This window comes from Nansenia antarctica, assembly GCF_963989245.1.
Source record: "Nansenia antarctica genome assembly, chromosome: 4".
Lineage (NCBI taxonomy): Eukaryota > Metazoa > Chordata > Actinopteri > Argentiniformes > Microstomatidae > Nansenia > Nansenia antarctica.
Window position 1 is genome coordinate 2,605,901 of NC_137689.1, and position 12,500 is coordinate 2,618,400.

At 47.2% G+C, this 12,500-nt stretch overlaps 1 protein-coding gene across 1 annotated transcript in view; it reads left to right on the top strand.

The window, feature by feature from the left end:
- The window catches only part of robo3 (roundabout, axon guidance receptor, homolog 3), a gene marked incomplete at its 5' end in the record, with an annotated part of 155,088 nt that overhangs the window by 93,691 nt on the left and 48,897 nt on the right, over positions 1-12,500 (top strand). Inside the window, one exon of the mRNA XM_080528067.1 lies at positions 8,154-8,480. Coding sequence (XP_080384193.1) covers positions 8,154-8,480 — 327 coding nt within the window. The remainder of the gene's footprint in view (positions 1-8,153; positions 8,481-12,500) is intronic.

Sequence of the window (12,500 nt, forward strand, 5' to 3'; positions counted from 1 at the left end):
TCTCTCTCTCTCTCTTTCTCTGTCTGTCTCTCTCTCTCTCTCTGTCTCTCTCTCTCTTTCTCTCTCTGTCTCTCTCTCTCTCTCTGTCTGTCTCTCTCTTTCTCTCTCTGTCTCTCTCTCTCTCTCTCTGTCTGTCTCTCTCTATCTCTGTCTCTCTCTCTCTCTATGTCACTCTCTCTCTCTCTGTCTCTCTTTATTATTTTGAGTTGTCATGGAAGTTTGTCTCCTCCTCCTGAGCCCTCCATACTGCCCCCCCCCCCCCCCCCCCCCACACTCTAAGGACAGCAGGGTCCTCCAGCAATGAAACTCTGGAACCCCCCCCCCCCCCCTGCCCCCCCCCTGCCCCCCCGAGAGGGAGAAGAAAACATGAGAGCAATTTCCTTTGGGAAAGTTGACTGACCCTGCCCCATTTAGCTGACCCCCCCCTCCCCCCCATCAAGACCCTCCATGATGAAGGCCATGGCTTTACAACCTGCCGTTTGTATTCTCATGCAAGTGCCTCTTTTCTGTTGTCGTCCCCCTGCTCAAAGAAGAGACAGTTGAAGAGAAAACACTCCAACCACCCCCCTCCTTCCCTCTCCCAATCTAACTTAGGGAAATGAGTGCACATTTGTAAATCAATTCGCAGGCTTTGGTGAAAGAGAGGAGGAGGAGGAGGAGGAGGAGGGAGGTTGTAAAACAAACTCCCAGCTAGAGGGAAGGATGTTGAAAAGAAAAAAATGCCAATGAAGGAAGAATAAGAAAGATGGTTATTCTGTTGCTCTCTCTCCCCCCTGCGCCTCCTCTCTCTCTCCCCTCTGTGCCTCTCCTCCTCCCTCTCCCTGTGCCTCTCCTCTCCTCCTCCCTCACCTCCTCCGTCTCCTCTGTGCCTCTCCTCTCCTCCTCTCTCTCTCCTTCTCCTGTGCCTCTCCTCTCCTCCTCCCTCTCCCCCGTGCCTCTCTCTCCTCCCTCTCTCCCCTCTGTGCCTCTCCTCCTCCCTCTCCCTGTGCCTCTCCTCTCCTCCTCTCTCTCTCCTTCTCCTGTGCCTCTCCTCTCTCTCCTCCCTCTCTCCCCCGTGCCTCTCCTCTCTTCCTCCCTCTCCTCTCTCCTCTCCTCCTCCCTCTCCTCCTCCCTCTCCTCCTCCCTCTCCTCTGTCGCCTCTCTTCAGGCTACATCTGCCCATCTCAGCCCTCCAATGACAACCACATCTACAGCATCTGTACCGAAATTACAATGTGAAAGGTCCTTTTATCCGTGGACACTAGAAGTTTAGAAGCTTTTATATGAGGAGCTTGGAGATGAAGTGCAGTGAATGGGGTCTGAGCTGGGTGCAGTACAGGAGGCTAGCTCGCTAGCTGTGGTTTCAAACTGCCACTGTAAGCCGAAGCAGAGGAGAATAGCTTCATCTGCCGCCTCACAGAGAGATATACGGATGGGAGGTGTGAGGGTTGGGATAGAGGATAGATCTGCTCTGGTGTGATTTGTCTCAGGATCCTCAGGTGGAAATTAAAGACATTTCTCACCGTGTCAGAAAAGTCGCAGAGTCGACTGAGCTGAGATGTCTTGCATGTGTTATGTATGTTCCCTCAGGGGAGACAGGATGCAGGATGCCTTTCACATGCTCTACCTCATATGTCATACCTCGTAATATGTCATACCTCATTATGTCATACCTGACATATGGGGGCGGCTGTGTCTCAGGAGGTAGAGCCGCCGTCTAACGATCGCAAGGTTGGCAGATCGGCGGTTCGAGTCGAGCCCCGGCCGGCCACATGTCGAAGTGTCCTTGGGCAAGACACGGAAGCCCAAATTGCTCCCAGTGAGCGGGCCGGCCGGCGCCTTGCATGGTAGCTTGGCCGCCATTGGTGTGTGAATGTGTGTGTGAATGGGTGAATGAAAGGCCGTTGTAAAGCGCTTTGGATAAAGGCGCTATATAAGTCTGTTTTCATACCTCAGAATATGTCATACCTATGTCATACCGTGAGCTTAGAATGATAAGGTTCTATCTCCGTTTAGGGCAGTTCAGAGATATTGAGCGTCAAAGTTTTTACATTCCATTATGTTTTGTGAGATGGAACCTTTGTATTTTATGAATTACTAACTAAAAAACATTTGAAAAATAACACCACACAGGCATTAATAAACACCTAATGGATCAGATTATGTAAAAAACTCAATTTTGACAAAAATGGAGATAGAACCTTAGAATTCTAACGTCACGAAATGTCAGACCTGGAGTGTGAGGTATTTCCCATGTGGCGTGGGGATGGTTAGCTAGCAAGCCTCATCAATTAGACTTCTACGTGTTAGCGCTAGGATTAATGTCAGCTGACCTTTCAGCCTTCTCACATGCTTGAATGAAGACGACAATTATTCAATTGACCTTTCACCTTCTCGGTGGGGGGTATGACCTGTTGCCATGGAGATATGTCATGAAAGGTTTCTCACAACCACACAAAAGAAAACCCCAAATAATATTGCTAATGCTGTCGTACATGGACCCAATGTTAGCTTCTTTTATCAACCCTTTTGTGATCAGATTTAGTGTTTCATAATGTTTTCAAAACATGAGAAGAAGTTTGAACTTTTGTACTCTTGGCAGTTTGTGGGAAGTTGAGCTAAATTCTTAGCATCTCTGTTATCTGTAAAACAATGTTAGCCCGTGCCCCTTTTGACCTTACATGCTAATGGCTTGCCCCTTCTACCCTCCTCCTTTCTTTCACTAGAATGTCGGTCGACAGAGTAGCTACTGAAGTGGTTTGTGGGAGTTTTTTGGCGATGTACAGATTTGGTTTTAGCTTCCCAGAGTAGTAGATCAATCTGCTCGGCGCTAAAAGCCCACTCGACAGACGATGTAAAATGGAGGGCGTGAGGGCCATTCCAGGGCCAACGGTCACCCTGTCCTGTTTTAAACAACAAGGTCAGACCGGCCCCCTCGCTAAGTTAAAGAAGAGAGAAGCGCAGCGTAAGCAGTTTCTCATCCTCCATTATAGAAAGACGTTGCAACCCCCATGACGACTATTCACTCAGTTACTCTACTTGTATCTGTTTAGCTCTCTCTCTCTCTCTTGTTCTCTCTCTCCCTATCTCCTTTCTCTCGTTCTCTCTCTCTCTCTCTTTCTCTCTCTCTCTCTTTCTCTCTCTTTCTCCCTCTTGCTCCCTTTCTCTACCTCTCCCGCTCCCTCTCTCTCTCCCTCTCTCTCTCTCTCTTTCTCCCTCTCTCTCTCTCTCTTCTCTCCCTCTCTCCCTGTCTCTCTCCCTCTCTCTCCCTCTCTCTCTCTCTCTTATCTCCCTCTCTCTCTCTCCCTCTCCCACTTTATCTCTCTCTCTCTCCCTCTCTCCCTCCCTCCCTTCCTCTCCCCCCCTCTCTATCTCTCTCTCCCTCTCTCCCTCTCCCCCCCCCTCTCTCTCCCCCCCTCCCTCCCTCTCTCTCCCATGCACCACCCTAGTGCAGCATATGTATTTATAAAGGCTTACTCCCCTGCTAAGAAATGTCCAGAGATTAGCTAATCCTGAGTCACTCTCTCTCTCTCGGGTCATTCTGATGCCGTAATCAGAGTTTAGTTTGTTTTCGTCCCTGTCGTTTTGGGCATACAAGACCAGACACGCATGAAAGACTCTGATTTAATGCAAAAAACAAACAGTTACAACTACAACTATTATTATCTGGCGCAAAGGCGTTTCCTGTGTGATAGGAGAAAGCCTTCATACATATGGATTTGTCTGTCTCTCTTTCTCTCTCTGTCTCTCTATCTCTGTCTCTCTCTCTGTCTCTCTCTCTGTCTGTCTCTCTCTCTGTCTTTGTCTCTCTTTTTCTCTGTCTCTCTCTTTCTCTGTCTCTCTGTTTCTCTGTCTCTCTCTCTCTCTGTCTGATTGTCTCTCTCTCTGTCTGTCTCTCTCTGTCTGTCTTTGTCTCTCTCTTTCTCTGTCTCTCTCTTTCTCTCTCTCTCTCTCTTTCTCTGTCTCTCTGTCTCTCTCTCTTTCTGTCTCTCTCTCTTTCTGTTTCTCTCTCTTTCTGTTTGGGGGAGTTTGCAAGCGCTACATCTGAGGAGGAGGCTAGGCTGATAGCTGCACATCAGCCACCTGCTGAGCTATCCCAGGGTGCTTTGCTCTAACTTTACTGGTGATAGGATGGGCTATTTACTGCATATGAACAGTACAGTTGGTAGAATATGCAGAACAACATGACAGGGAAATATGGAAGGCTGGTCATGTCTTCCCAGAGTGATTACAAGACATAGAGGATGAGAATAATTGGATGGCCAACGTAATTAGTTTGAAAGGCTCCAGGCTAACCCACACGGTAATATGCTGCAGGTGCTTACACAGTGCCATAATAATAATAATAATAATAATTATTATTATTATGATTATAATAATTATAATAATGTCTTAGATTTAACATAGCGCCTTTCAAAGAACCCAATGACGCTTTATAAAAATGTACAGAAAGACAGTGACTAGCGAGTTTCTGTCGTGATTCTCAACGACGTTGAAACGTAGTTTCCGTGTTTCAAAAGAAAAGGCTGAACATTTTCGTTGGGTTGTCGACATGCGGACCGAATGATCAGACTGTGTCATGTTTTAGGATACCCAGTTTCATCTTGGTGCTTTGTATTAACCACACCATACAGTGCCAAGAACATGTCCATCCGTTTCCTCTACCCTTTCCTTACATGTTTGGGAATTGGAATCTGTATGCTTCCTGTCTCTCTCTGTCTGTCTCTCTCTTTCTCTCTCTATCGCTGTCTCTCTGTCTCTCTCTGTTTCTGTCTCTGTCTCTCTCTCTCTGTCTCTCTATCGTTGTCTCTCTCTGTTTCTCTGTCTCTCTCTCTCTCCCTGTCTCTGTCTCTCTCTCTCTGTCTTACTCTGGGGTTTTATTCACAGTGTGTTTTATCTATAAGCCCCTGGAGGGTCACCCTTCCGGAGAGTTCCTGTGGTTTCATTAGGTCATGTTCAGCTTTGAAGTCGATGCTCTCCTGCCCCCGTACAGCAAAGCCAGGAGGTAAAAGGAGATCCTTAGAGGACCTTAGAGATCTCAGATACTCCAGTTCCCTGTCTCTCCCCCTCCCAGGACACCCATACATCCTCTACAGTTGTTTATAGTCTCTTATAGTTAACCTTCTGTGGTCTCCTCCGCTCCATATTTCAGTTTGACAGCAGGGATGTAGTGTTTAAGCTTAGCATACTACCCTTTAATGATCTCTACACGTTTAACTCAAGTCTAATGGCTTGACAAAAACATTTAGCCTAACATGTAGCCCCATACTCCCCAGTTATGAATCCTTCTCCCTCGATCGATACCTCTATCTGACATTTAGCGCAATCTAAAGCTGTGTGTCCTCCCCTTTAAAAACCTCAACTTTTCTTATAATTTACCTCAGTATCCTCTTAGTTTAGTTAGTTTAGTTAGTTTATTCAGCATATGGTTTAAAAAAACAGTGCAAGGAGGGAATGGTCCAGAAGGCTTGTTCATAGTTCCTCTCCCGTCAACAGCCAAGGTTCAATATACTACAAAGAACACTTAATACATGTAAACAAGACAAGAGGAACCACAAACTAAATCATATCCATGGGGCAAAACGGTAGAATAGCACAACAAAAACTGAACAAAGACACAAGGATACATCGCTTACTCAGGACACATCAAGAAAGGAAAAACTGAAATAAGCAATAATCATGAAAAGAAAAAAAAACGTTATGGAGAATTTAAAAAGAAAAGAAAGAAAAGAAAACCAACGTATTACTAAGAAAACTCTCATTATTCACTCTTCCCCTTTAAGACCCTCCACGTAGAATTTAGCTCAATTTACAGTCTTTCACAACACTTCTACAACATTTAGATCAGCCTCCCACTGTTCTCCCTTCCCCTTTAAAAACCTTCACCTAACATTTCCACATGGATTGTTCTGAAACTGCCCTGCATGTAATATTTATAGGTCAGCTCTTAAAGCCCGGGTCCTGCTGTGTGTCCCCCCCCACACACACAATCACCCCCCCCCCCCCCCCCCTAGGTCTACTACATGCATCAAAAAGCTATTAGCTGAGCACCTTTTTGGTTCTATACTACATCTTTCTTTCTTAGCCTGGGGGGAGGAGAGGGAGGAGAGGGAGGAGAGGGATTTGCGGAACCCATGGCTGTTTTCATCTTTATTCCATGAGAAAGGGAAACACACAAACATACAGAGTGGTCTCCTGTTTTATTTAACATATTATCGGATTCTATGCAATCCCTGCAATATACTGTAGGCACACGTTTTTCCCTCTAAGACTAGAAATGTATGTATGATGTATGTATGTTAGCTTTAGGTTTCCAGAGCATGACAGGGTGGCTGTCAGTCCTAGCGGTGGTTAAGATCAATATTCTCTAGCATCGAGTGAAATGAGCTGTTTTACATTTCATCAGAGTTCTTTCAAGGTCCACTACGTTCAGCTAGGGATACACATTTGTGACACGTTTAATGCTTTGGTTTCATGTCAGGATCTGATGTAATGATCTGACTTTTCTTTAGAAAAATGTAATGTAACACATTTCCGCGTTGTTGAAAAGCAATGACACGTCGCTAGTCGACTAACACAGCTTGTTTTGTGAGCCTGCTAACAATGTAAGTGTTATAGTGAGTTGCACTAGTGAATCGGAAGGTTGTGAGTTCAAATCCAGCCTGAAACACCACCACTAGTGTGCCCTTGATTAAGACCTGGGAACACCACCACTAGTGTGTCCTTGAGTAAGACCTGGGAACACCACCACTAGTGTGTCCTTGAGTAAGACCTGGGAACACCACCACTAGTGTGTCCTTGAGTAAGACCTGGGAACACCACCACTAGTGTGCCCTTGAGTAAGACCTGGGAACACCACCACTGGTGTGTCCTTGAGTAAGACCTGGGAACACCACCACTAGTGTGCCCTTGAGTAAGACCTGGGAACACCACCACTAGTGTGCCCTTGAGTAAGACCTGGGAACACCACCACTAGTGTGTCCTTGAGTTAAGACACTTAGCCCTCAGTTACTCCAGGGGGAATGTCCCTGTAATTTCGTAATTGGATTTAAAGTGTCTGCTAAACGGCAAACTCTAAATTCGAGAAGCCATTTCAAGGCTCTCTGCAGATCCTCCTCTGTTCCCCTCTCTTCTCTCTCTCTCTCTCTCTCTCTCTCTCTCTCTCTCTCTCTCTCTCTCTCTCTCTCTCTCTCTCTCTCTCTCTCTCTCTCTCTCTCCATCTTCAACTGCGCAACACAAAGACCCTTGGAATTCAACTTTCATTCCTGTGAATTCGAAAAACCCCAGGAAGTGGTTATGTATTCATACGCTCAGCGCGAGATAATGTTTTGTTCGATAGATGTCGAATGTAGAGCATGTAATTCCAGCCATCACGTTGACGCAGGCTGGATGTACTGAGAGTGCCAATGCGTGGAGAGCCTGTCCTCGCTTTTGCACAAGTGATTGGCGGAAATGTTGTTTTTCCTGCTGTTGTTGACAATGTACAGCACAATTGAAGGAGGAGGTTGGAGAGGGAGAATTGATTGTGTGTCGCTTGAATTGCTGTACTCAGCCACTCAGTGTGTTGTGTGTCTTCTATAGCAGAAGGCCATAATTATTAACCCTATCCCTTCTCCCTTACTGTCAACTAGTTGATATTTAGTCCCTAGTCTTCTCTCTTTGAGGATTACATAGTAACACACTATAGTACTATAGTACACTATAATATATATTATAACCCCCCCATCCCCATGTTTTCTGAACAATACACACTGAGCAGTGCATACTACAGTATTGTTCAGGGTCAACTGTTAACCCTTTTCCCTCCTCTCTCTCTCCCTCTCTCTCATTCTCTCTCTCTCTCATCTCTCTCTCTCTCCCTCCTCTCTCTCCTTCCCTCCTCTCTCTCTCTCCCTCTCTCTCTCCCTCTCCCCCCCTCCCTCCTCCTCTCTCCCTCCCCCTCTTCCTCGCTCTCTCTCTCTCTCCCCCACTCTCTCCCTCTCTCTCTTCCCCCCCTCCCTCCCTCTCTCTCTCTCTCTCTCTCTCTCTCTCTCTCTCTCTCTGGCATTTACATTGCCAAACCAAGTGTGAAGATAAAAAATAAATTGAATGAACGTACAGTACATACAATTATACTAGAATAAATAAATGATTAAACTTCTCTCTCCCCCCCTCCCCTCTCTCCCACCACCCAGGCTCGCGCCCCAGGCTAGAGGATGGCCCGCCCCGGGTGGTGGAACACCCGTCCGACCTGATCGTGTCCAAGGGGGAGCCGGCCACGCTGAACTGCAAGGCCGAGGGCCGGCCCTCCCCCACGGTGGAGTGGTACAAGGACGGGGAGCGCGTGGAGACGGACCGCGAGGACCCCCGCAGCCACCGCATGCTGCTGCCCAGCGGCTCGCTGTTCTTCCTGCGCATCGTGCATGGCCGCCGCAGCAAGCCTGACGAGGGCGTGTACGTCTGCGTGGCCCGGAACTACCTGGGGGAGGCGGTCAGTCGCAACGCGTCGCTGGAGGTGGCAAGTAAGTAGTGGCAGTTGGAAGTGGATGTTGTTGTGGCTGTTTTTGTTTTGTCGGCGGCCATTTTGGCTCGAATGGGTTGGTGTGTTTTGGCGGGAAAAAAGGGCGGGAGTTTGGAGAGTTAACTACGTCTGATTCGGGATGGAGTGAAAAGTAATTGAGTTTAGTTTTTTTTGCCATGTGTTTCGGCGGGAAAAAAAGGGCGGGAGTTTAGTAGAGTTAAGCGTCTGATTGGAGTGGAGTGAAACGTAATTGAGTTTAGTTCAGTTAACTGGTAATTAGTTTAAAGTCGGGATCTTAGCTTTTATTAGGTTTATTATTAGCCACCCCTCCTAAATTTCGTTGTTTGGTACCTGTACTGTAGCAATGACAAATAAAGTCTATCTATCTATCTATCTAATTGCTTGATTCACACTTCCCTCACATTCTATTTTGTCTGCCATTTTGGCTCTTATGTGTTTCGGCGGGAATTAGTCAAGTTATACGTCTGATTGGAGTGGAGTGAAACGTAATTGAGTTAAGGTTTTTTTAGCCACGTTAACTGGTCAGCTGTTAAGTCTGGATCTTAGATTTTATTAGGAGCTAATTTTTCAGCACAGGGCATCAATGAAACCTCAAAATCATCCTTGATTCACACTTTCCTCACATGCTGTTTTGTCAGCCAAAGTGGCGGGAATTAGTCGAGTTATACGTCTAATTGGAGTGGAGTGGACAGACAGGATGCAGGGGCTATCTTGGTTTATAGTACATGAACCATCCGATACGCTAGCAACATTGAACACATCCTTTCTGATAGTGAGACGTAAAAATTACAACAAGTGTATCACGGTAGTGACATTATTCAAAACGCTTTATATAATAACTGTAATATACAGTGGGCGTATATCACTGACCAACAACCCATTTGATTTATAACACATTAGCTAACTAATTGTTTAGTATATGTATGTACGTTATATTCCTCTATATACCTCTCAATGCAGGCATACATCGCTTACATTTCTTTCCCCCCTTAAAGTTTGGAGGACTGGGGGAATGCTAATGTGATCCTAGGTGACTTCTCTTTAGGTGAATTTCCTAGTCGAGTGCTAGGCTACGTCTTCCTGTCTCTCACACACACACACACACTCACACAGCCGAGCCAGAGAACGAGGTCACACACATACACACACACTCGCTGTTAGAGAGAGCGAGGAGAGGAGAGAATCCAACTGGGGTTTTAAAAAATGCGGGTCGGTGGTGGTGACAGCTCCTGCTCCAGAGGAAACACCAACTGCCACCTGAGGAGAAAGAGAGGGAAAGTTTGGCGCTGGCAGGAACCGCTGCTCGCTTCCAGGTAGCAGATGTTTCACCCTGAAATACAAAACCCTGTCAGAATGTTCTTTCCTGCTGGCAGCCTCCCTCCCTCCCAGGCCTTTCCCACAGCGGTGTTGTGTCAGCTATCTGGCTGTAATGAAATGTGGACGGATGGCTAATTCGATTTCATTTCTATTGGATTAAGCTGAGCTAGCAGCGGTATTTCATTAGGGGTTTCATTATGTCATTCGGGTTTTGACGACACAGGACATTTGAAGATATCCCTGGCAGGTCTTTCTGTATGATATCTAATTTCATATTTGGACAGTTTTTTCCTGGCTAGTTATTATTGTTACCTGGTTCTTTCACTGGTTGTGCGTGTACAGTCGGTATAGGAGGATACATGTAACTACTAGGTTGTCCTCGGACGAGCCCTTCCAGTCATCCCGATCCTCCATACATCTGATCTGGCTAGCTCCCCGATCCTCCATACATCTGGCTAGTTCCCTGGTCCTCCATACATCTGGCTAGTTCCCTGGTCCTCCATACATCTGGCTAGCTCCCTGGTCCTCCATACATCTGGCTAGCTCCCTGGTCCTCCATACATCTGGCTAGCTCCCTGGTCCTCCATACATCTGGCTAGCTCCCTGGTCTTCCATACATCTGGCTAGCTCCCCGGTCCTCCATACATCTGGCTAGCTCCCTGGTCCTCCATACATCTGGCTAGCTCCCTGGTCCTCCATACATCTGGCTAGCTCCCTGGTCCTCCATACATCTGGCTAGCTCCCTGGTCCTCCATACATCTGGCTAGCTCCCTGGTCCTCCATACATCTGGCTAGCTCCCTGATCCTCCATACATCTGGCTAGCTCCCTGGTCCTCCATACATCTGGCTAGCTCGCCGGTACTTTCCGCTCCTGCATCTTTCTTGAGTTACATCCACGTATGTTAATGTGAGACGCCCCCGTGATCGACGCCCGTGTGTTGGCTCCCACAGAACTAGTTTGCTGGCTGGCAGCTCCTGGTGTCTCTGGCAGTGACCTGCCAGCCTCATTCTCCTGACTGCTTCAGGTAAAGTCTGTGTATAAATATTTAAACCATATTCAGTGTTGACAGCAAGAAAAAGTTTTTCCAGAATCCAAAACTGAATGAAATATGTGCTCTTTTACTGGCTCTCTGCCCAACTGATTTCATTGGCTCTTTGCCCAACTGATTTTTTTGTCCCTCCTCCCACTGATTGGCCACATACACAGCAGCACCACAGACTTGTTGTTGTGAAAGTGAAAGTGTAATCCTCTCTCTCTTACCAACCATTCAGTGGAGCGGAGCCCCAGCCAATCTTGCTCCCCCTAAAACTCTCAACCATCTCAGGAATTTCTCATTTACTTTTTTTGTGCCCCTCTTCTCAAAACCCCACTCAAAAAAATGCCTCAACTCTCTACTAACTCTACACTAATACGAACCAGCTGTAGGAGAAACAAAAAAGTCTCACTCTCTCTACTGTAAAAGTCAGTGAAACTCTAGACTAGCGTTTAAACACCTGAGGGTGTGTGCCGGCCCGCGTCCTGTTTTCCGAGGCTCCAAGGCTCCTAACCTAATATTCATGCTTAATTTCCCCTGACTACCTCCCTCTACAGAAATGCAACAACAACACTTGACTGCTCTCTCTGGTTCTCTGGTTCTGTGACCAGGGCTGTTAAGGCCATTGTGTTGTCTGTCACCTAAATGGAGAGCCTAGCTCGATTACCTTTTCCCCTCGTTGTGCTCCCCATGCTAGCTTCACAGGGAACTAGGCGTTTGGGGTTTTCATGGGTTTGGCTTCAACATCGGAAGATTGAAGGAGTTGTTGTTGTGGAACGGCGTTTCAGCTGCGGAACACAGAGGCAATGAGCTGTGCTAGGGAAGTATCATTTCTGCATAAACAACACACTTTGGACGTGAAGAATAGGGGGATATGGAGAGGTATCATTATTTTTTGGCTTGGCTTGGCTGTGTCTGAAGAAGACTGTCTCACTTGTGATGTGTTGGTCTGGTGTCTCTGCAGCAGTGCTTAACACACACAGGCTGTTGATTAAATAAATACCTGTTAGGTTGATTGAAATGACGTTCTCATTACGTGTTTGGAAAGAGTTGGAGAGGATTATGAGAGGGGTCGAATTAACTCCTCTTCGGGGTGGGGGGGCAGGGCTGGGGTTTGGCTAAGGTTTAAAAGGCAGTACCGTGGCTTGGGGTGGTCCAGTGATGTAGCACCGCGGTCTACAGTGCACACATATGCCCATGTCGGCATGGGTTAGAATCCGGCCCATGCCCTGCTGACATGCCCTCTCTCTCTCCCTTCTTCTCCTTACTTTCCTGTCTGTCTTCACTGTATCTGTCCAATACAATGAAACATATGAGACTTTAAAATATAACTAAGGTAGCAGCGTACCAGCCTCACAGATAATACAGGAGCCATGATGCAGCTGGTCTCTGTGTTTGCCCCCCCTGCCACACACCTGCCCCCCATGCCTCCCCCCCTGTCCCCCCCCCCGCCCCAGCCGTCAGAGAGAGGACATCCTCTACAGCTGTCGCTCTCCTGTCCCTCCCCTCACACACACACACACACACACACACCCCCATCACCCCCATCCCCTTCCCTTCCCTCACACCCCCGCCACACACGGGCCATTGTGGGACCGTGTCACTGTACACCTCACATTTCCTGCCAGATAAGGATCCTCTATTTCCTC